The sequence below is a fragment of the Varroa destructor genome, unplaced genomic scaffold (genome assembly GCF_002443255.2).
Source record: "Varroa destructor unplaced genomic scaffold, Vdes_3.0 BEIS01000002.1, whole genome shotgun sequence".
In the NCBI taxonomy this organism is placed as follows: Eukaryota; Metazoa; Arthropoda; class Arachnida; order Mesostigmata; family Varroidae; genus Varroa; species Varroa destructor.
The window spans coordinates 47,252,174-47,277,342 of record NW_019211455.1 but is presented as its reverse complement, the minus strand read 5'-3'; the positions used below and the strand labels follow the sequence as shown (position 1 = coordinate 47,277,342).

The 25,169-nt window shown below is 40.8% G+C and overlaps 2 protein-coding genes across 9 annotated transcripts in view; one reads left to right on the top strand and one right to left on the bottom strand.

Moving 5' to 3' along the window:
* The window catches only part of LOC147757904 (uncharacterized), a 57,290-nt gene that overhangs the window by 609 nt on the left and 31,512 nt on the right, over positions 1-25,169 (top strand). For 3 of the 4 annotated variants that reach the window (XM_086981286.1, XM_086981287.1, XM_086981285.1), the window contains exon 2: positions 16,025-16,178. In XM_086981286.1, coding sequence (XP_086837412.1) covers positions 16,025-16,178 — 154 coding nt within the window. Of the gene's footprint in view, positions 1-16,024; positions 16,179-17,681; positions 17,819-25,169 lie in introns of those variants that run through there. The other variant, XM_086981288.1, reaches the window with a different exon arrangement.
* Positions 1-25,169, bottom strand: part of LOC111243905 (uncharacterized) — a 35,043-nt gene that overhangs the window by 2,957 nt on the left and 6,917 nt on the right. For 2 of the 5 annotated variants that reach the window (XM_022790224.2, XM_022790222.2), the window contains exons 2-8: positions 8,003-8,331; positions 6,069-6,202; positions 3,367-3,501; positions 2,630-2,875; positions 1,520-1,950; positions 961-1,129; positions 291-593 (exon numbers count right to left, since the gene is read on the bottom strand). In XM_022790224.2, coding sequence (XP_022645959.1) covers positions 291-593; positions 961-1,129; positions 1,520-1,950; positions 2,630-2,875; positions 3,367-3,501; positions 6,069-6,202; positions 8,003-8,096 — 1,512 coding nt within the window. In that variant the 5' untranslated portion in view covers positions 8,097-8,331. Of the gene's footprint in view, positions 1-290; positions 594-960; positions 1,130-1,519; positions 1,951-2,629; positions 2,876-3,366; positions 3,502-6,068; positions 6,203-8,002; positions 8,332-8,416; positions 8,535-14,165; positions 14,655-25,169 lie in introns of those variants that run through there. The other 3 variants (XM_086981280.1, XM_022790223.2, XM_022790227.2) reach the window with 3 other exon arrangements.

Genomic DNA, 25,169 nt, shown 5'->3' with positions numbered 1-25,169 from the left:
TTTGAGCCTTTTGCTTTGGAAATTTTGGATTAATGTTAGATCAATATTTAGCTATACTGAATTCCTCTGTTTGTGACGTATTTGAATGACAACTCAGCGAGCCTAAATATACCAATATAATTTCACTCACGATTACTATTAAAAAGTGATGCCCCTATTTTAGAACAGAATTTTCGCAATAAAGTTTGGCTTTAGGCCCCAACTAATGCCCTGCTTGAAGTCACAGACAGTACAGTGTTATTATATATATATATATATATATATATATATATATATATATATATGCGTACCTCTGTTGTGGTGGTGGTCTTTGACTTCGAGTTGGTCGATTTCGCGGGTTTTGGCCTTTTTAAAGCCTTGACGGCTTCCTTTGCGATCGTATCCTCAGCAACGGTCGGGGTATGAATAGTCGTAGTCGTCGTCGTCGTCGTCGTCGTATCCTTGAAAAGAGCGTCATTACGTTTGTAATACGCTTTCGACTTGTCGCATTGTACCGTGTTCACGAAGCGACAGGTGAAAGTTGTCTGGTCGTATACTGTATAGTTGGGGCAAAGGAACGAATAACGGTAGCCTCCGAAACAATAGTGGAAGAGCTGTAGAGATAGACATCGAAATAAATACCGAAAAAAAGCAATATTTATCCTATACGTTGTTCTTTTCTCCTAATCAACCGCACATGTTATGTAATCAGTGTAGGTGGATATGTTTCCCAATTAACAATTTTCTTGCTGACAGCTTTAACTACAGGCTTAGTCGTCCTAGTCCATGGGCCGGCAGCAATGCCCTACATAGAAAGTGTTCAATTAAAGGTAAAATATGGAGATCTCAGGTACATTTGAACACAGGCTTTCTGTATGGATTAACATCTATCTAACCAAAAATATAAGACGCAATAATAATAATAATAACAAGGCGTATTTGTAGCAAGTGATCCTGTGCTAGAGGTCAACACTCCATTACCTGACAATGGTGTTCGATGGAGGCGAAGAACCCGTCGCCATGTTTGTCGCAATCAAAACGGATATCATCGGGCACACTGATATAGAACGGGTAATCGGTCAAATCAGCTCCAGTGAGTTCGCGGGGGAAATTTGGATCCGCCAGGTAGTCTATAACTCGACCATCCGACCTGTGGAACTATAAATGCTTACGGAACCTTTTCCATAGAAAGAATAGTATACTATTTTACACAAGAGTTTATTCAAATCTCCTTTTATATATAAGTTCGAGTATTTATTGTGTATGCTAGTTCGTGTTACGGTCTATTTATAGATTCGCAAGGTCTGCATTTGAGTTGGTCTTGAATTTTTTTATGCTCGGTGCTGCCTTAGTTAAACATTACGTGGCTAACAGCCCCTCCCTGTAAAAAACGAACGGTGTGCCAACGTCCGGTTTCGATCCTGGACCTTGCCTTAGCTAAATGACCTAACTATGAATGCTTAGTAGGATAATGCGTTTTCAATGCAAAATTCCGACAACCATTGGCTCTGTCTGTGATTCGTCCAGATATGTGACTCACCTCTCTTTATATCCAGGGGACAGAGTTGTCGTAGGCTTCGGAGGTTCCGTGCTTGTTGTTGTTGTTGTTGTCGTTGTTGTAGTCGTGCTGGTGGTCACGTACTTTTTACGAGGCCTTTGCTGTCGCTCCTCGTCATCATCATCGCCATCATATCTCTCTCGGGAACGATCCCGATCAAAGGGGTAGTCCCGATCCCGCTGATGATCCCGGTCTCGATAATCTCGATCATGATCTCGTTCTCGATGTTGCGGTCGAACGTGACGAGGTTTAAACGTGGCATAATTGTACGCGTAGTGATTGCTTTCCTCTTCGGCTGATGGCAGATCGTTATACTCGTAGTAGTCCTGAGGAGGCCGTCGAACACGCTGAGGTTGACGCAGCCTCTGTGGCTCTTGGCGAACTCGTTGAGACTGGTAATAGGTGTTGTATATCTGCAGTGACGAATGTGTGATGAAAAGGAAAATATTAAATGACAAACGAGATCTGCCCAGGATTCTAATAGTGACGTGGCTATGGTATGAGTCGCCAGTTTGTCACTTGGATGGTTATTTTCATGTGTTTTATAGGGAAATACATTCATCATAGCTTTGTTCATTTTAGATTGTTTGTTATGTATAAATATTCCGTCCTCAAGTGTTGCCGCCACGCGAAACTATCAAGTAATTCATGAGTATTTAAATCTCTTTGTGAAGTACATATATGAATGTAAAACGTATGCCCCAAAACGTTGTAGAATCGGATGTCACATTCAAGCTTTGAATTGTCAAGTTCGTTGCGTTGCAGTTTCGCCAGCGTTAAAGCATTGATTAATGCTATGGTCTTACACCTCGATTGACCTAGTCACACGGTGCCCTAAATATGCGTCTGTGTATGCCTCAGGCTAGAGCTTTTTCCGTAAATAACAGTTTTAATAGTCCTGTTGCCGTTCCTTCAACGTATACTCTCTGACATTTACTACAATTGGCAATGATAATTAAGCCTCTCGTATTATAATTCTAGAAAAATTAATTTAATTTGAATAGATTTTTTATAAATAAAAGTAATTTTAATTTAAATACATTCGGCACTCCATCAAACCAAGAGGAATGGTGTCTCGATGGAGAAGCTAACCTGATGATAGCTTTGCGCTTGTTGGGGGTACTGATTATTGTTGGTTGAATAACGATTGTATGCCTGTGAGGCTACTTGTTGTTGAGCGATGTGTTGCCCATGAGATTGACGCTGATATGGGCTCGGCTCCCGTTGTCGTTGGCGATTTCGTTGGTCAATTTGTTGTTGTTGTTGCTGCTGCTGCTGCTGTCGCTGAACTGGACGACGTGTCGTGGTCGTGATTTCGGGCACCTCATCCTCGGGAACCTACCCAGGCAATGGTGGAGCACATCAAGGTGAACTTGTGAAACATCATTGTAAGATTTAAGCAACACTGGCATACTCCTATAATAATAAGTTCCCGTAACTTTTTTTTTACCTACTTGTAAGATACATTTTATATTGAATTGTCCAAGAGTATAATTACTTGGAATATACGGAACGCTGATGTCGCCGAGCAGTAATCTTTATAAAACTAACCAAGTGTTTATGGTATAGAGAAATTGAACCTCGGCAAAAACATCACCTCGCACAAAGTTGACGTTTTCCTGTAATCCCTTGTTTTCCGTAATCGCTGTTTGGACGAAATATGTGAACTCTTTCAATGCGCTCACCAATTATCTCTTCACGCCAACACGATAATAATCATCTGTCATCTACTATTATTATGTTGTTTTTTTTTATTTAATCACATCTTTCATTAAACAGAGACTCCGATAAGAGATACCTTCAGTAGTTACTTCACTATTTGTTTTTACCTCGTAATAATAATAATCCTCTGGAGGAGGTGTCGTCGTTGTTGTCGTAGTCGACCTTCTCCGGTTATGAGGAGCCTTCACTCGTATCAGTTTATAGCCAGGACGAGCCTGTAGGCGTCCATCGGCCTGTCTTCGCTGAAAGGCATGTAAGGATCATTCTGAACCCAATCACGGATAGCAGGTAGACGATGAAGCCTAATGATTTTAATATAAATAATTGAATACATAATCAACATGCGCGTTGTACTGCCTGAACAGAGATAGCCTCCAATTAACAAGTGGTCTCTTTTAAACGTTGGGTTGTCGATGTAGCGACTAAAAGATGGTTTTTGATGAGATTCATTGTGGGCTATTACAGGATGATGCAAACCCACTGAATGTAACGCTACTCCTAAGTCGACATCCGGAGCCTGATCACAAAATTTTACCGCACAAGATACTGACAATTACTGTTGTCCTTAATTAAATAATTTGTATGACGTTATTAAATAAGACATAGATCACTTCATTGCAAAAAGAATCATAAAATTTTAGAGACGGCCACATTTGTTGCGATACCTCATGCAATGATTGTTTCAATTACTTGGCGGTCTACTACCTTGATGAAGTTGAACTTATAATGCGTAATGCAGTTGGCATTTAGGATAACGTACTTTTTGCTACTCTATTCACGGGTACAGGTGCGTATACATCGCTGGTGTACACAAATTCGAATGTTACGATGCTTTTGAAGTTAATACACCAATGTGCAGCTGTAAACAATATCAGTGACCTTTTGTCAGGCTCTTCGAAATTATTGGATTTCATGGTGCTTCTAGCGAGTCAACCTCGATAGCAAATCTCTAGAACAGTTTTAATTATGCCCAGTGACATATCGGTCAGTCGATTCTAGCTAGTAAACTTGCAAGTGGTAGAAAAAAAAAAGCAAGTAGACGGTTTATAAAAGAATTTTTTTTTTTTTACGTAATATCACCTGCGAGGTCACCTCAATATCCAATTGCTTGTTCTGATGCCCGCGACCATTTGGATACCTGTCGGTGTGCCACGACTCGTTCCGCAACACATATAATACCGATCTAATCAAAGTACGTATGGAGATAAGCCAATCGTCCAGATGCTATTTGGCAGAACTATAGAAAATGATCTTATATGGCTGCTAATAATAGAATTTTTTCACTGACGCTTATGTTCAGAGATAGCTGGAACTGCCATTAAACACATATGAACCTCATGCGTGTTCCGCTGTGTCTATATCAATAGCTAGTTTAACTTAATTAACTATGTTAACTGACGTGGATTCTCGATCTGATTGAAATCTGTCCATCATCAGAGGTTGCAAACACGATTCTGGCTGTCCATCATAGCGGAGTCATCCTTTGCCTCTTGTCAGAAAATCAAGCTGACGCACTGTCAAAGCCCCTCTTAAATCGAGTGAAAACTACGGCGACGGTATACACAGCGGCAAATTTCATATAATACATATGTAGACGCTTGCGGAGCGGCAAGAACGTATAGATACCCACAAAGCAGAAAACAGTTTTACAGCTTCTTGCCGACAGAATATTATTATTATTGTGTCAGGCGTCCGTGGCGCAGCGAACGACAAAGCCTCCATGGGCGGATGTTTGACGGCTTCGTAATTGTTGCCACTATGCCCATAGCAGTCGAAATGCTGGCAACTAGGCGCTACGAATTGTCTTATGTTGGTGACATTGACGCGTACGAACGCCTGTATTATCGCCACTGATCAATAGAAACAGAGCTATCGTCAATTATTATCATTGTTGGTATTGCGTTGCGAAATAGATAACGGGCCGTTATAGGAACGCGTACGAGATAAGTGAATGAGGCATAACCTTGATGTGCGTTTCGTCTTACGTTATGCCAGCCGACGTAGCTTGCTCGGATAAACAAAAGCCCAGCTGGGGATCGTAAAGAATGGGCCAACGATGGGGCAAATTTTTGTCTTTCCTACCGGCTAATGACGATGTCATCTTTCACACGAGACCGTACGATATGCAGAATCGTTCTAGGATGCCAACAAATCAGAAAGCTTTCGAATTGTCTCGTACAGGAAGCCAAACGGATCTTTTTGCGGTAATTCGTAACCGCGGCATCGATGGCAGCGCCGATAACAAAGCGGGACCTATTATTTGTAGAGGGACAGCTTTTGACGATTATCACTGTTATTATTTTTTTTTTATTGTTGTTCATTTTATGAAATACTTTGTATCTAAATCATTTGCAAGGAAGGTATTAAGTCAGTACTGTTGACAACAAAGGCTTACGGAAAAACATGACATCAAATTACTTTTTCATTAAAGCAATGGTTGCTGGGGGTGCTATATCTTCATAAGAATTTTCAAATAATATTGGGGTAGCATGATAGATGTGGTTCATGATTACTAATTAGTAGTCTGTCATGTGCTTAGCAAGTACTTTAAGCCAATAAAACCGCGACGTATTGTCGGGTCTGACAACGGTGACTGAAGTCAATACTTCGTTTTCAATACAAGCTTCAGTAATTGTTATTGCTTTTGAGCGCTGATTAATTTTTGCGTTTATTCAGAGCAACAACAGAGTACAAAGACAGCATATTATTTAACGTCATCATTTTTAAGCAGGCTCTACCTAGAACTACTTATTAATATCGTGTTCGACTAGTCTAGTCCACTGACTAATTGGATATTGCATGAACTCACCAGTCTTCTGCCACCGGGCATATCTTCAGGATAGTAAACAGCCTCATTTTGCCTTATCCCATTATACGGGTGTTCCTGCGATTCTGCCGACGAGATTCGTTTCGATAGATGTCGGTTTGCGACAACCCCGGGAACTGCGCAATGAAACAATAAGAGAATTAGAAATACAAAATAGCAGTAGCAACAACAACAACAACAACACTTTAGCCGGAAGTGCCAACAAAGTTGGAGGTTATCGGTAGGGGCGGTACTGTGGTCGCTGCTGCAGATTTTATTGCGCTTTCTTGCTTTTCTCTATCTATCCAGCCACGGTAGCAAGCAAACCTATTCTTCTGATATCGTTTCTCGCAACGTTACAATGTCATGACAATATTGTCAACACGGATAGAACCCCTCATCAGGGAGGTGCATTATACAGTTCACGTTGCCATCCGCTGTGCGACTTTCCATCCAGCCACTGCTTCTTCCATTAGCTTCCAACTGCTTATGATGACTCTGTCGACAGCGTTTTCTTGCGGCCGTTACAGCCGAACGCGACCGTCATCGCCCCACAAACGCAAGACACCATCTCTGCGTGCCCGCGACCATGAATTATCATCTACCATCATACATGTGAATAGATATTATTTATTGCAGTTTATTTAGCTCTTAACAATAATCGCCTCAGTCTGCCGCTGTTAACATCACGACTTTACCCTTATGTGTTACTGGAAACAACATCAGCGACTTCGCTAGAACATCTTCCGCTACGCGTCGTTCACAGTCTGGCTGTGCAGGTCGCGAAACTGACTCGCTCGTTTACAAGCGACCCGTACAGCTATGGCAAATTGTAGATTGCCTCCAACGCCGAGCTGCTGCGCGAATGCCGCTGACGTGAGCACAGATGGAGAAAGGGGGGCGGGTTATAGGTAGCGGTCCCCATTTCTGCCTCCACAAAAACGGCCGACGATGGAGCAGGCAGTGGGCAGAGTGGGATACGCCGAATAACAACAATATTCAACGGCCAGCAGACTACAGCTGTTGCTGGTAATGGTGACTGCTGGGGCAGTAGTAGCATGAAATTAAATTCGATTCTGAAATTAACAGGATAGCGCCTGTTTTCACCCGTTCACGCGGTGTACACCGCTTGGTGTTGTTATTGTTGTTGGTAGTAATCGTGTCGTTGTTGTTGCCCAATGTTGTATAAGATATGAATAGCAAATGGTTTATCAACAATATAAGCGAGGCCATCACAGGTAGGGCTACTACCTTTCACGATCAAACGACATGCGCGGGGCATTTATGTTTGCAAATGTGAACAGTGAACAGTTCCAAATGCGACAGTTCTACCTGAAAAAATCGGGTGTAACATCTATTCCATGTGATATTGGGAGCTTACAGAAAATGCAACGAAAGAACTTAAGTATACAGGAAACTTCACGAAGTATTTTTATTGACATTTCGTGTTAGGTAATCTACGCAGTTGAGAGGAAACCGCGAGCAAAGGTGCGCCCGAAAGACAGGAAGGCGGACAGCTTCTTACTCTTTTTTTGCAACGCTTGCCTTAGGAAGCTTCGTCAGCAAAAGCTACTTGCTGTCGGGTTTCAATGTAAACATGATTTCTTTCGCGGGAATTACGAACTACACGGCTATGTATCTCTGCTAGCCCCGCACCTTTACAAGGTGATTTGCATACCACTAAAATCGGACGGATAAACAATAAACCGCAACTATTCTTGGTAATTGTATTATTTTGTACATACACTAACCAACCCTTCTCGCTAACGCGGCCCACTGCTCGGATCGCAGAAAAGTAAAAACGTCATTTCGACGTTTAAAAGTAACACTTCTTTCTTCAATGGCATGCTGTTTTAACTAAGTAACTCCACGAACAATCGACCAAAAAACGTACGCTGCTTTTCAATAAACTGTTTTCTGGTGCAAGCGTCTCTCACCTGTCTGAACGATCGAAGTTGAAATAAGGTGCGCGATAAAGATGGCGAGGCAGCCAGCGCTCAGGCTACGGGTAAGTCGGACGCTGGCGCACATCGTGAGCCCCTCCCCACGTCGGTGGGGAGTACAGCGACCCTGAGATGCAGAAGGCTTCTTTCTGTGAGCTGGTCCGCCTAAAGTAAGTCAACGTTGCCGATTTCGATAGACAGTGCGAAAATCAAAGACCAGACTGTTTCGAACTGGTGCTGAAGGCGTTAGACGGGCACAGGAACCTTTTAAGGTTTAAACGAAATCTCCGCCTTTCTTGTGTGGTAGTCTGTTACTAATGGGTCTGAAAAAGCGAAATATATTATTATTGTTATATTCGATGGCTTGAAACTTCTGTAATACATATATTTTTCAAACTCCTTACTAACAGGTTCTATCGTCCGTGCTGCGCCTCGAGTGAACGATTTCTGCGAAGATCGATGTGGTTTTGTTAGATATTCGTTATATCCGTCTCCTCGGTTACCCGTTTCGTAGCAGACACGCTGGCTGTGATGAACATATGAAAGGACCGATATGCATGGAATCGTACGTCTCATATCAAGCCTTTTACGCCCATATCGGGCCATTACCTTGGAACTATACTGGTACAGTCTTCTTGCTCCGATTAGTAAAAAAGCGCTTGGCTTGTTAAGCGTCGAAGGCATTCTTGCCGTAGGCAGTACTATAATTGCATTTACCTCCCCATCTTTCGTTAACGCAACGGGGCTCAAGGGGTAGCAGTTGACCGTACACAAACTGACTATCGCGGCCGGAACACTTCAACAACTTGCATTATGATTTCTCCAACCACTGGAAGGGCCACGTACAGCTAAGAACAACCATTTTTTTCTTGAGCAGAATCAAAACTAGAGAAAGTATTTTTTTGTTACAGCTGTAGGCAACAAAAATGTGGCGTCCTGCGTACCTTTTTGGAAAAGGAAAGGAACCGGCATTTTTCGGTGACCTTCGTTCATTATCAACTTTACCCTTTTTTTTTAATTTAACTCTAGAAGAATGTATTCGTAGGCTAAACAGGGGTTTAGCAAATTGGCCGAATTTTAGAGCGGACGTAACATATTATACGGGAACTTATCTTAGAATTGCTTTTACCCTCTACGCCTTTTCTAATGATTAGCGTGACTTGCACCACGTAGTATCTGTGCGCTCAACACTTCGTTGAGTGTGTTCTTTGTTGCTTCATCAAGGCCTCGGATAATGGGTCTCCTAACCGCTGAAAAAGGTTGCTTTTAGAGATTTAGGAGAACAGAGCACTCTGCAGTTAAGAGCGTAAGTACTCTGCAAATGAATTCCAACAGATCTAAGCTAAGAATTTATAGCTACAGAATGCTACTTGCTATCGCGTAGCTAACCGGCGAGGATACAACTGCTTTAAAACGCAACATTTGGAAACAAACGCTTGAGGAATCTCTCGCGAGAGATGACCCTAGAAGCTTCACAATTCTGCCCTAAGCCGCTTCACCCTTGGAAATGTCTATGCCATAGCAGCCCTTGCTATTTCGCAGTGTTTGCTACTTCGCTCTCTGGCGAGCCTCCTTGAACTCCTGCACTTCACGCTCAGAACCATATTCCAGCGTGCTTCATTACAGTCTATACATCGACGATGACAACTACATCAACTGGCAACATGTAAAATCACATCATACAGATAGCATGCATCGGTTTATTAGGGACTTGACTGAGTAGAGCGAGGTGTCTCCTATGCAACCGATGCCAGCCTACGGAACACAAGTGGGCGATGTGTGATTTCTGGAGGCCTCTCACCTCATGGCGCCTCCCTAGCAGAGTCCTAAGGGAGTGAAAAGTTCGCAGCTGCAAAATAATGCTCCTGATACTCTAAGGTCGGGAAAAACTTAAAATATCGTACATTAAAGGGATCTTACCAGATCGCAATAATGACTTAAAATAAATTACATTATTACTGTGTATGTGGTCCGAATTTCTTTAAACATCGATTTTTGTTAGATTCCTTTAACACCGAATGACAACTTAGAGAGCTTCACGCTTATGAAGTTTTGGTTGAAGCAATTGACTCCTTATTTAAAAGGCTGTATTTTTTTCACAGTACATTCGTTGACTCCGGTGGAATTAGCCAGTAAGGTATGCGATACGTCTTTTTTTTTTTTAGAGATGCCAGAAAGAATCATATTGCCGATCGCAAAAATTCGCGTAGCTCTTTTAGCTAGAGCCACAAAAACAGCATAGTCACTTTGTTTTTGGTAACGGAACGCCATGTGAACTCCGTATATAATTTATTTATTAAAACTTTATGTGTATATAAATATTCTAAAATATATAAAATAGAAATAAAGCATCAGCGACGTACTTTGCAGGTATTTGAAGTTTTGGGAACATATCACATTTGTATTTTTTTTGTATTTGTAATTTTGGAATAATCCTCTCAGTAACAACGAGTCGAAAGTCTTGCTTCATATATTGTGGCATCTGATTATCTTTATTGCAACCATTACATTATTGTTAATGCCGCCCTTTACCTGATACATAGTAAATAAACAGGCCCTCAATCTTAACCCTAAATAAGGACGTTTCGCCGCTCCTACGTCGCTACCAAAATTAGATTACTTTTCGTTGGTTGTCAGTCAATCATTGTTCAATATAAAATGCTATGGAACATCTGATGAATATGGTGGAAATCAAAGATTTACCTATGAAGGGGGCTAACCACCGCTCACGGATTTTGAAACAACTTCTAACAACGTGGGAAAATGTACAGTTAAGATGTGTTCTGTACAAACTTTGCAACCCAACGTATAGGAACTTTAATGATTGGTGTGGAAATCGCTCAAAAAAGGCGTATCAACGTCTATTTAGAAATAGCCAAAATGTTTAGGTTTTTCAACAATTCCAGATTATTTGAGCCAATACCCACATTAGCTTATTAGTGGTAATAGCTAAAAAATGCGTAAGGTGTGTAAGTTTGCAGCCGGACGTAAAGCACGAATCATTGTATTAAAAGTACTTGAGATCTAGGTAGAAACAGCCCTAGCGAGTGCTGTGCGTTGTCTAGGATGAACTTGAGTGAGTGTAAGTTCCATTAAACATTAAAGTTCGGCCCGCTAACACAAATCTGCACTTCTTTGTCAGTTGTTTATTCCCTCGTTAAGAATAATACGACTATGCGTCTTAATGGGGGGCTTCAATGAGGTTCGATTTTTGAATCGTTGCTCTTTTACCTCATAAATTAATCTCTACAAATGTCATCGTAATGAAAACTTTGCCTTACAAGCATAAATGCTACTAATTTTACAAAAGATGACTGTACGTAAACGATCCTGGCGTGTTGGCTACCCCGCCAATATACTCGACAATTCCCGGAGCCTTTTATCCCGAAAAAGATTAGGTCGAGTTCTGTAGATGCAAGCGAAGAGAAAAAATCTTCAATGGCATTTATTCTAATACCAGCACTGTAAGAAAATTATATCATCATATGTGTAACTTCTGGCCCGTTAATGAGATGATAGCAACAAATAATAAAAACCCAAGAATTGTTATTGAAATGCGTGTAATGATTGGCTCGTTAATGGGACATTGATTAATAGCATTTGGCCGTAGGTGATGAGTAAATACAGAGAACTTACCTGCGCGTAAAGTTATGAGTTGTTATTCCTTTTTAATTTGTAAATTTTTCTGATTGCCATCACGAAAAGCCGTATCCGTCTGGAAGTAGCTTAAGTTTGAAAGCTTTAAGTATATCTCTCAAATCTATTGCACAACGAGCCGTTACCTGAAGTGATGATTAAAGCTGAGACGAGCAGGAAATAAATACGACGGAAGTGTATATATATATATTATATCGTACGTTGTGCGTTCACGTAAAGGTAAGAGCTGTCACCGAACAACTAACTGGTTTTGTTTAGACAGCCCATTTTCTAAGTACGTACAAACTCAGCCAAAGAAAAAGGTCCAACTAAATGAGCTCGGTTCAAAAAAATGTCTTGAAAATTTGCCTTAAATATCGTAAATCTTAAATAATCTTAATAATAAATCTTAAATATTTGTCAGAAATGAAAGCCTTTGGACAAAGAAGCCATTTCCAAATTTAGCAGTAGAGTCGTACTCGCATTGATCTACCGATTAATAAACAAAGCACGCCAGTCCCCCACTTTTTTTTTTTTTTTCGATCAACACAAACAAATTGATGATGCCGATTATACCATGACTGATGTTTCGGCGAAGGCAACCTGCTTTTGAGTGCCCATGTAGATGTGTTAACTTAAACGTCTTTTATGCAGACTGTACACAACAACAACAGATAGAACTCCTGCGTGATGACTCCTCAGTTACACGGGGGAGCGATCCGCCCGAAATAATGACTTAGCCCGTCTATTTCTATTTTATTATGAACACATCGTGAACGAAGGCCGAACGCGGTAAAATTTAAACGTCCATGGTCCGGTCAACAAATTTCGTTTGATTGAAGCTCAACCTCAGAGCTAAATAAAGGAAAAACAAACGATCCTGTCTCGAGCACAAGCAAACGATCAAATAACTGGTTAACGTATAAACAGAAACGCTCCTTTGAATCTCCACGCACCCCATTATCTGGACATGTATGGCACGGAAATACGACAGAAACATTATTTCCTATATACAAATAAATGCTTGCTAATAAAATGCGCTTTAGATAGTGCGTTGGTAATTTTTATAAATTGCTTATATTACTGAAATGTTCAAAATACATCGTACATTTAGCTGTCCCTCGAAGATGGTCTTCGTCTAGTGAAGCGTGATCTTTTCATCTACATGTTGGCAAGCCTTGCTGCTGGTTAGTCATAGTCAAGAAAATATCATTTTACGCATAGACATACAAATCAGACCCCGTTAAAGTTTTGTTTACTGTTAAAACTGTCTTCAGTACAACCTTCTGTACCCCCTTAGCAAGTGTTTGAGTGACTAGCTTATCATCTGCCTATGCGAGATTTTGTCATCGCGATGACATCTATCAATAGGTTTCTACATCTTTAAAAAAAGGTCAGCAGGGGTCAGGATCACTGCAACTTGTGTATACGAAATAGCATGTATAATACTATAATAAATAGCTTTTACTTTCAATAGTTATTGAGGAGAGTAGATTGACTAAATGCATACAATGGAGGTATTAGTTTTAGGTCCTCAATTTAGAACGTCGTGAATGGTAGTTCTAACAGATTAGAAAACTGTGAACGAGAACTCCCGTTCGAATGAGGCTATAACTCGAAGGAATGTACTTTCACAACGCATGTTCTGTTTATCTAAGTAATCAAGGGCACCAAATTCGTCCGTAGTTTCCGCTAGGCGTTCAAACAAGTTACTGTATTAGATAAGCATATGAGATTTGCCATGCTGCGTTTTTTTTTTTTACGTAAATGCGGGCAGTGTTTGGTTACCCTTCAATAGAAGTTATCATTCACTATAAGCTGTACGGGGTTCATGCTTTCGAATTATAATTACCGTTTTATTTCATATCTCTCTACGTTCATGTACTGTTTAATGTAATGTGCGCTATAGTTCAGTGAACTTTTCCTAATATCCAGCGTCATTTCACACAGGTCCCCTACTGAGACAAGTTTAAATCTGAATTTAAAATTGCATTATCTTGGTATCCATCCACACAGGTTGTGTATCGTGTGGATCGATAGCGGGACCACTGCAGTTTTTTTATTATTTCAACATATTTTTTTTTACCTAAAGATAACAAAGCGTTTTTTTTTCTTTTTCGAATTAAATCACTGGATTAATACATTAAGCGTTAAACTTCTATACGTTGACTAATAGCTGGTGGTGACGATTTGAACTACTACAGCACCCGTACAAGTCGTTTTACATATTGATATTAATTAGTCTCAAAATGTTCGGCCGAGAAAAATTCCCATATCTGCAGTCGCTGTCGAAAACGATTCAGCACGACGTAATGGCTACTGCTGTGAAGTCAACGATCAACTAGCTACACGTTCACACGCATCCGTCACCTTATTTAGTTCAATTTAGACGCAGTAAAATGGCGCGTTTCGTACCACAACATCTTCTGCAAGATACCTTTCTAGGCATCACGCAATAACTCTTATTCCAACTGATACAGTAGAAAATATAGGCAAGAGGTGTTTTAGAACGTTTACGTACGTGAGAAGGTGCCGTTCCTTGACGTCGAAGTTTACGCTACGAACCTTGCTGTTAACCTGCGTGCGTTATGTGGCTATTGCCACCATTACAACACGCGGCTGCTATAAATTAGTTTCTTTTCTCACCATTTCCGGACCGATGACAGTGGTCTGATTAAATCGCATGTCATCCAACGCTTGATAAACCACTCACTTCTGGTACAGCGTTTTTGGCACTTCGAAACGCCCACTCTGTCCGGGATCGCCTATTTCGATGCACTTCGTTTTTCGGCAGCTCTTCAGAGCCGACTTCAAGTCGACATAAGCTAGTGTGAAAAGAGGCTTCTTTCAGCGACGCAAGCGTATCGCTCACCGACATCATTGAGTACACGTTTGCGGTTTAGTTAGCGATACGGCAGATACTGCTACTGTTGTTCATGCTTACGTCGATTCCGTACGTGAACGTCCTGCTTACGCTGGTGCGACGTCGTCCACGAACGATAGACGCCATACCGACCAAATCAGACAGACAGTTCAGCGGCAGAGACGACGACAACAACAACAATCATGGATCGACTAATGCCTGATTTAATGAAGAGGACTACTGGTGCAGTCCCTTACGTATATCGTCGCGAGATGACGCGTCCTGTGGGCACAATGCGGCATGTCAATGGCAAATTTGGTTTCAATAGTTAGCCCTGCTGTCACCGTCGTGACGGCCGATCCGCATATCCGTAGAGATGTCGATCGGTCGCGTCGCAAGATATTCATTGCTTCCGAATAATATAGGCACGCATACGTCGATAAATGATTACAGGATTCAAATAATGGCGGTATCAGTATACGTAGATGTCGGTGCACAACTGCAGACGATGCAAATCGAATTGGCGTGATCGATGCCAAACGCAAAAAGTGTAGGTAATATGGAAACTTGCGTATGACACTTCTCTCATTAGCAGACATAGCTTTGTTGACAGGGGGCAGAAATATTTCGAGTTTTACGTCGTTTAGCCTTACCAGTTGAACAGCGACCTCTTCCGGCAGGAAACGAACCGGGTGCCTCTGTCCGCGCTCGATTTTGAATTTAGACATTACCACATCAATAGCCCTTATATTTGGTCGACAAACACATTGTTAGTGCCCCTCCGCAGGTAAGCATAAGTTGATGGATATTGTTAATAAGATCGAAAACGGATATCCGGAAACGTTTATTTTTAGGGTATATGATGTCGAGTTTTCAGTAACCTCAAATTAGTATTGTTCAAACTCTCTGTTGTCAATCGTAGCTTGCCTGGAAAGCTAGCAATTTAAAATGTTCTCCCAATATTTTGTTATTTGAAATTTTTTTCTGCGCAACAGACGTCGCGAATTCACGATACGGTATTTTTCAGGTTTAACGAACACGTACACGGGCTGGTCCCCTCTCTACAAGCACGTCACTGTATCTACCTACTTTCACATGCACATGCACAAGACATCACCAGAACAATGCCATCCATTTAGAGACTAGAATATCTTTCCTTTACAGGAAATGATTGAACTTCATTGCATAGGAATGGGCTGTGTTAACTTTAAGCGAATCCGTTGCGTCTTCTTCTTCTTCACCGCTACCAATAGCTGCAACGGCACCAGTATAATAACAGCATCGTCTATGAATGCAGCAACAACGACCCCAAGAGATTTTGATTTGATGTGATAAGATTTTCATCGATCAATCAGTCGACCTGCTGGCAGGACCCACATTTCCAAAAGGGTGTAGACTTTCGAGACGTTTATTGATGCGTCAAACGCTTTCGATGAAATAATGATAATAGTATTAATCATAATCATTACCACCATAATATTAAAGCGAATGTTGGTGTTATTTATTTCTCACTAAAGGTGGCGTCACGCCAATGCCGGCGTTCGGTAGAAATCGTCTTTACGGTCCACGATAGCGGCGGCAGCGGCGGCGGCGGCGGCGGCAGCGGTTCTAATTGCAGATGGATAACGGCCGACGTAGTAGACATCACCGCCAATAGCAATACACTTACAGGTAAGGCCGGTTGTTGGCTTAGGCTTGCCAAGTCTCCTAGTGATACGATAGCGGCGTTGCAATGTTACACACTGGGGAAGGCGGCAGTATGAGGAGCAAGAAAGGCTCACTTTAGCACTTATGTAATAATACTTACGATTCCGTCAGCGGGCGTTCACTTGGCAGCATTCGCAAGAGCACATCTGTGTTACGCGTACAAGTTCCTGCTGACTAACCCCCCGTTATTTGCTTTTCATCCATGCCTATTTGTCCATTTGCCCTCTACATTGGCCAGCGGGGTAGGCTGGCTGATTGATGCTGATCTTACTGATGGAAATGATTTGATGATGGGCAAAGATGTTGACGCCGTTAGATGAACCGTTGGCAGCAATGGCATGAGTGACAGCAAGAACTGAGCGCAGAGCGGCGTCTAGGAGTCGTCAAATGGGATTCATGCAATTCTGATATTTGTCGCTACGACAAGCGCCAACGGCTATTGCCATATGGCGAATCAATATAAATGTATAGTGGTGATGCTTGTAGCTGCTACTGTAAATATATATCTACACGAATAGTAGCTTGTGCTTAGCGAATCCACCAGAGTTTGCAACTTAATAATTAGTTGGACTATAATAATGATTTTCATATGTGTCGAAGGTTCGTTATTTTTACACCCTTGCTGCCGCGTCCTGCCAGCCTCTTGACAATCATATGCCTACCATTTGCGTTCCAAAGTTATTTCTTTACATACGTAACCGGACTGCGTGTCTTCGATTGGTGTGCCTGCGGTCCATATGTCTCCTGAAATGTTCAAGATAACGGGCTGCACTCATTGTTTGATTCTAAGCACGTCTCTCGTCTGGCCCCTTTCGACTGACGGCAGATATTGAACGGTGCCTCGTCTGATCCAGGCAAATTGACTGTTCCTTAAAGCTCCGCAAGTTGTACGTGAAATACATTACGCTTTTTCGACTGACCTAGAGCCAATATGCGGAGCACCCTTTTTTACTCAGTTCCGCATCTTCAGTTTTTGGGTTACGATTCTGCCCCACGTTACATGCGTTAGATGCTAATTTTGATCAAGCTCTGTTTACACGGAAGACTTCCTTGATTACAACAATACGTTCTTAGCCTTCGAGACCCGATATCTGATCGCCCCCTCGCTAATCTTCACCACGCCGAAGTTTCTCCGTTCTTGAAATGTTTGCACCGTTCACGTCCTGTGTTTTCGCTCAAGGCCTTTTCGCCTAATGTCTCTATCAAAATTCGGCGAATTTTCGCACTGCTGTAAACTTCGAGAAATAAAACTTTTACCACCGAGTGTTAATTTTCGAGACTACGGAATGTTTATTCTGTTGGACGAAGAATAAACTTAACCCCACACACACATAACACAAGTTTTAAAAAGCCTGGAGTACTCATCGGGCGAATCGTGAATTTGGAACGCAAAGATTACTCAGTTTCTAGTCTAGTATATGTATGGTTTTGTACTGAACTGAATGATCTTATTCGATGATTTCACAGGGCTTTGAAAGCTTAAGTAACCGGTAGTATGCAAGAGCGGCGGAAGTCAAACCGGACGTTGAGGTTGCCCACCGATGGCTCTTAAATTTAGGTGCTTTAAGCCGTTGCGTCACGTCAGTATCAGCGATTTGCGAAGAAGTCGGTCGAAGGAAAATACTTAATGTATTTTTGTTTCTAGTCTCTGCTGATGTTCAATATCCAGTACATCCTTAGACCGTGATCAACATTACAGCTCCTCGTTATTGTAGATCATATGAGCATGGGATCGTGTAGCAGATTAAATGGAGCATTTATGAGGATTGAAGGTCTTAAATACTATCCAGCATTGCCTCTAAGGATCAGTAGCTTTTGTCTTTGATGTTAATCTCAAAGTGCCGCTTCATCATTTAACATTCCCTGTAGATTGTTCTGCTCGAACTCGGTTAACTCTTGTGCAGATCTATTTATGCGATCAATCTTTTTTACCAAATGTAAGGCAGTAATAAAAAATTGGCATAGAAAAAGGGCATGTCTGCGGTTTGTTGAAGTCTTTTTGGTCACTCGTACTTCGGGTATAGCGCTGTTAGTTCTCGATCACCACTCATCAAAACGCCAGCAATTCGGTAGCGGAATATTGCATTACCCACCAGGTGAACAATTCCAGTTTTTACGTTTTTTTTTTTTTTTTAATTTGTTTTCATGTAAATATCTACATGGCGTACGTATCTGATGGCATGGCCCTTTAAGCAAGTGCTACACAACGTACAAACAAGAGAAATACATAACTAACATTCAGTTCACTTGTTTTATGTAAACGTCACATATTGTCCGCTCCTAGAGGAGTACTCGTGGAAGTGTTATGTATACAATGTCCCATTGTGTAAATAATATACTACACTACATTTTACACTAAAGGTCGTTTACTTTTAAATAACCCGTTTATAATCAATCAAAAGCTTCAAGAATGTCACGGTTGTGGTTTTATGAAAAAAAAAAAATCGACGATAATAGTCTATGTTCGATTATTAACAGAGGAGACCATTTTCGTCATCCACGATTTTGATTCAAGGGTCGCGCACGAGGTTTTACCGAGCTACAGAAATAGTACAAAGCCAACACGGACCCAAAATCTCCTATGGCCCTGATATCTAGGATGGAAAGCTGTTCCAACGCGGTAACGTAGGCACTTCGTAGGTTGATACGTGTAGCATGGCTCATCGATTGCTGGCAAAACGATAGTATATTTTTCCAACGGATACTTCTTGATTCAGTCGTTGATTTCAGTTGATCTAGCGGGCATTTCGGCCGACGAAGGTCGCCGATCTACCGAAATAGCGGTCAAACTATGTTCAGTGGTGCAATAATTGGCTGGCCACTTTCCGGCGCAGGTGTCATTCTGTTCGTGGAGCTCTGGTCAGGTGGCGGCCAGATGTCGATGGTGACCCAAAAGAAAATACCGTATCATTACAGCTTGCGTCGTGGGAACCCAAATCTGTTAACAAAGATATTTTCCCCAGGTTTATTGAATGAGTCGCAGGACAGTAAAAGCAAAGTCGCTAAATTTATTTAATATATAGACATATATAATCCGTCAAATTGGAGACTCTAGCCCGAAGTGCGGAATCGCTCTACCCATATGCATGAGTTCCTTCGCACCAAAAGCGGTCTTGGACTTGAGTGCTGCTGCACTTCAGAGCTTTTCGAACTTTTTGTATACTCATCATGTGAAACATGTTAGAAGAAATAGCGGATTCTTTCATTACGAAAAAGTCATGATGAAATTTCGTTATAAAGCCCAGGTTCACTGAGAGACGCAAGCGCACGAGGCCAGTTGAAAAACCCAGATATAGCCGGCCATATCTACATAGATCGTCGCACAAACGTGTCTAACGAAGGATCGCTTTGATGCACTCATAACAGCCCTCTGTCTGAGAAAAAAATCTCTTATAGATAACATACAGAAGTCGTACGGTGGGTCGATTTCATCAAGATCGGGCTCGGATCAATGGACAGCATGCTTGATTAAGCAGACTTTTGCACTCTATACTCTATTGGAGTAGGGAAGTCAAGTACATTTCCTGAGTGCAGTTCGAAGTCTTATAATAAATCTCTTAAATAATAAAAAAAATCCACATTTAAGAAAAAAATTATTGTCACAGGCCGCCTCGTTTTATTAGTCGTTTCGTCTTAGATGGCTTCTTTAGCCGTAACGGAAAAACGAAGGTCATTGTGGAGTCATGGGCCTGGCCATTTTTAGCAAAAGCCTTTATTTATAATATAATAATTATGGCAATAAATAGAATGTAGCATTATTCGATATTCTCCCTTGATCAACTATTTGAACTTACAATCACCATTTACATAGCATGTGCTAGACAAACTTTCGAGCTTGTCAAGCGTCATCAGACGAAAGACAGCGCATATCTTAGAAATAGACTAGTAACAACAATGCAACCTAATGTACTACAATATCAGTTGTGCTCGCCCCAGTCTATTAATTGGGCTCGGAATAAGCAGCTTTAGCTACCTACCTTAACAGGGACTTTGTAGGTACATCGGATATGGACATCGTCCATGTTATGCCTCGGGCACCGTTGAGCAAATGATTCCATACGCGCGTTCTCGATGTTCTTTGAGCATGGACTGTGCTAATTTCATATAACTCGATACTCGAACCGTTCGAAAAGGCCAATTATTTACAAAAATTGTGGAATTTTCGGAAAATTCTGTTATATTTACTTTATTTAGGATATTTTTCTTTTAACTACCGTATGCATAATGCAACGTTTCAGCAGAGATTGTAAAATTATTATTGTTTTTATTTTTTATATAGACATTGCATATGTGTCAAATGGAGATTTAAAACCTTTAGAAAAAAAAACGATTTTCCAAATCGATGTAGCTATTTCATAGCAGACATGATTATTTGGAGGGTTTCCAATTGATTCACTCAGGTAGCACTTAATCAATATTACATATGGATTATGGAATATATGAAGTCACCGTTTATATAGAAGATAATGGCACAGGTCCAATTGGCATAATCCGCTGTTTCGACGGACTTCCAGTACGTGTTGATAAAACTACGTTAGGATACCTTTGTACACACGCGATTTAGAAGCGCGTTTTGCCGACGATTACCTGTAGATTTCTCTTATGAAGTAGATCACTGATTATTTTTTTCGTGTTCTATATTAAAAAGTAGTTCCAGACCTTCTTCAGTTAGACAGTTAACAAAACTGAAGGGATGTACATGAACAAAAATTAGTTAACAAATAATAAAAGGCACTTAGTTAAAGATTTTATGTAACAACAGAAATACAGAAGGAACAATGGATCTGATTGACACTGAAAAAATAATAAACTATTATTACCAAAGAAAAAATATGGTATGACTGACTCTTGGTTGCTTTCCAGGAAAAGTAATAAGTAAATCCATCAATAAAATAATTCAGAGCGGCGTTTTAACTTATGCCGCATTAAAAAAAAACCTGTCGAGTAGCCTTTGAGCCAACGCAGTGTACTCTTAGTGCATCAGCGGTCGTTAGCAGTGATAGTTTTAGTTTAACTTGACACTTGAAACAGAGTTACGATATTCCGACGAAAAGGTCACCCCTTTAAATGATCACACACAGACAGGCTGACTGATCCCTTAGTTCGCGTTCGTCGGTCCCGGTGTTATCTTGAGAAAAATTGCCAAGCTCGATAGCGTTGTTTATTGGCTGTTACATAGTTCAGAAAATATTAGGCTATAACAGGCGAATCCGGTGAACTTCGACAAATTTAATAACTTTACCGCTACGCCGCTAGCAGACGACATTTGGCTGGTAAATATTCTAGTATTCTTAAACTTGCGAGTAAAAACCAGTTGAATTTATTCCAAGAGAAATGAAAGCAGAATGAAAAACATCTTTTTTCAAACAAAAAATTTAACGTTCATTAGTCCTATTTTTATTTCTCGAAGACCACAGAGTTGCGGAAATTAATCGAAGGCTGGTAAAGACATCAGGAAAAAAAGACCTAAAGTCCAATGAATGCGGCCCGCTATATCGAGCTTCTTAAGAGACTCGTAAACCGTTAGCACGAGAGTCGGAATTACGTAGTCTGGGTACTTGGTGTCAACACCAGACCTCATCGTCGTGTTTTCATTATTTCCTGGATTGGGCAAGGGAATATCCAATTTTGGCTTCTACCCGCTTATTCTCCCGATCTAAGTCCGTGCAATTTTGAGATTTTGGATGTCCTGAAAAGACAGTCGGTACCCATACATATCCCATTATCTATTCATTTTGAACAGTCGCATATAAAAGAATTACATAGGCGAACGCAAATGGTGAATATATGGCCCTCCAGAAACGATCAGAGCGTTGAAATGCAAGTGTGCAAAAGGGACTAAGCCTCAATGGCAATTCAATTTTAGTGTCAGCCGGATTCGGCCTACAACTGCCTAGTGCCTAATTTCATTGAATAGGTGTCGTCATGATTATTTCTGCATTTCGCGAGCATGCGCTCACGCATTAGATTGTTACAAGTCGATAACATTGTAGAGTAGATAGAGTTACTGAATAGATGCATGGAGCGTCTTCGCTTCGCGTGTTTATATCTTCGTAAAACAAGCGTTACGAACAGGCCAATCAACAAGCATTTTTCGAAAATAACCTGTCCTATTTATACTAAATTGTTTTTATGGCATGGGGCAGCTACCCATCACAAAAGACGCTAGGGATAGTCCATATGAAATCATATACCTTCGTAGATGTGAACAGCTAGATAAGATATGTGTATATACACCATTAAATATATTTTGTCCGCACAAAAAACGAAACACCCGAATAAAAAGTTAGTAGAAAAGTAACCAAAATATCTTTTAAAAAAATGACTAATATCCATATGGCGAATTAAGCGTGTCCACTATCGGGTCAACTAAATGAGCTATGGGAAATGCCAAGTGATTTAGGCCTAATCGACCGAATTAGATATTGAATGGTTGTGATAAGATCAGGTATAACAGACAAGTACAATTCAGTCTGTACAGCCGTTCTTACTAAGGCAACGCTGTGTTATACGTTAACTTTTCGAAAAAGCAATTCACTGCGACCAACGTTCAAGACCCCAAAATGTCTGACCGCCATAAAGTGTTTATTGTTTTAAAAAAAATAGCTAATATGCATCATATTAGCGATTTTTTTGCCCGTTGCATATTAACACGATTGTATAGATTTCGTGAAGTAGCTATTATACACTGTCCGTGACAACAACAATGTCAGCAAATAGCACCGATATCGACATGTGTGGTCTTTTACACCGTCTACTTTCTACGGTAATTTTTTTCTCATCGCTTATTTATATTTGGGAAAATAGGAATATTTAAGGTAACCTTCGTCTAGTTCAAGCTGTAGCACGATAAATATACAGATATCGTTCGGTGTGACGGCAGAGGATCGTGCGAGACAGGTCTTTTATTTCGTATTTAGAATGCAATGCAACGTTCGAACGGTTCTTAGTTTTGGGCAGTTCGCGGTCCCACTAGATCCTACAGGGACATCGTAATAACAATAACAACGTGATGAACAATAATAACATATCACAGATAGAGTAGAATTCGGACCACGTTTTATTTCGCTTTCAGTAGCTGCTCGTCTTGAAACAGTCAGTAGCAGTAAGCTTTATACCTTCCGCCAAAGCCTTCATACCATGCTGGTTACATTACCCAAGACGTTCGACGTCAAAAAGCAGATCTCCGCGTAGACAATCCATTGTAACTGTTCGGCAAAAAGAACCCACTTGTGAATGATTTGATACATTGGGGGCAAAGCCGGACGGCTCAGATCCATCCTGGGTGAAGGGATGCTTCAAAATAGATACGTCGAAGAAATCTACTGTCAATAAAACTATTAACAATGAATGACCGAAGAAGATAAGCTAGACGCTCATCAACGTGGCAGATCCGTGACAAAGTCAGGGGCGGGACAAGGTAGAGGTCTGCTGGGTGCTTTTGGTAGAAATCGGCGCACGAAAGGCGTTATAGTGAAGTGAACCGTTGAGCATGACGCCAGAGGAGACTTCAGTTTAAGACGATGCTCAGTGTAACGTAATCAGGGAAATAACCGACATATTGTTCCGGCGAACTAAGAAAAAATGGGCAATAAGAGCCGGACTCACGTCGTTAGAAGTTAATTTTAGGCCGTCGATGATTGTTATCATTATTAAAAGTAAAATGGGATGATAAGTAAATTTTATGAAGGATCTTGGAAACGAGGAAGCAGCGTAAAGGGGGAACCGTGCTTCTAAAGAAAAAACCGCATCATTGATCAAAGAATTACGTATGATATATATTCATCTGAATAGTAGACTTTGAGCATAATGGAAGTTCCATTTCGATTATGCAAGACAACGCGGACTCGATCATTAGAAGATGGCATTTGTCAAACGTACTTCTAAGGAGAACAGAAGCAGGTATGCTCGTGACATTGTTATTTCGTATTCGTACGTTCTTTTACGGAACTTTTCATTATCCAACTTTGATTCGTGTGAATTTTAACTTGAACTAGGTTTCAGAGTGTAATGTATAAACGGACAACTCATACCTGTAAACAAACTCGGACTAGGTAAATAAGCCTATCTACTACTATTAATTAAGCATCTAATTAAACCGTGAACGCATTTTTTAGCAACTAAATTTCCTATTCTGTCATTTTTCCAAAATTATTAGTTATCGTTTATTTAGACCCAATAGGTGAGTAGATGGAACATGCGAAATTAGCAATTGGAAGACGGCCAGCATTTTACCACGCATAGTAAATTAGTAGATAGTAAATTATAATTATAGCTGGACTTACTCAAAATCAAGCATTAAACGGAGCAGTGAAACGGCAGTCGGCATTCTATTGCATAACACAATAATAATAAAAAAAATGAGCGATTGATGTAAAGGAGAGGCCTGCAATAAAAGTAACTGACAAATTGGTTCTAAATTCAAAAAAAAAAATTGCTAGTTTTTAACCATCTAAATATTTTTAGCCCAGCTAGACAAAATATTAAACGTACGTATTTTTCGTCTGTGTTTCTAATAAAAGTTCCCGTAGAAACCGTTCCGTGCGCTTCCTTCCCATAAATACCACCCGCAGGCGACCCGCAGTTTACTGCTTTTATTATAATAATTCGTTACTTAGCAAAATTATGCCTTCAGTTGGGGCAACAGTTTGCCCTTATTTGCCCAGTAACATCTAGCAGGAAATATTCGAGGCATTTCCGATATTTCTTTTTATATTACCGTTGTTTCTATACAACAATGAGGCAAACTTCACTCCATCAGCCAGCACTTCGGTACGAAATAAACGTCTTTGGACACATTGTTTTTCCGTTAACTTACAGAGAATGTTTCGGCGCAGATAGGAGCTTTGACAGATCTGTTTGTAACAGTGGACCAGCTTTCCGCCCATATATATATATATCTGTTACATGCACACAGCGTCTTCGTTATATCTAACAGGCAGATACTAACTGTCC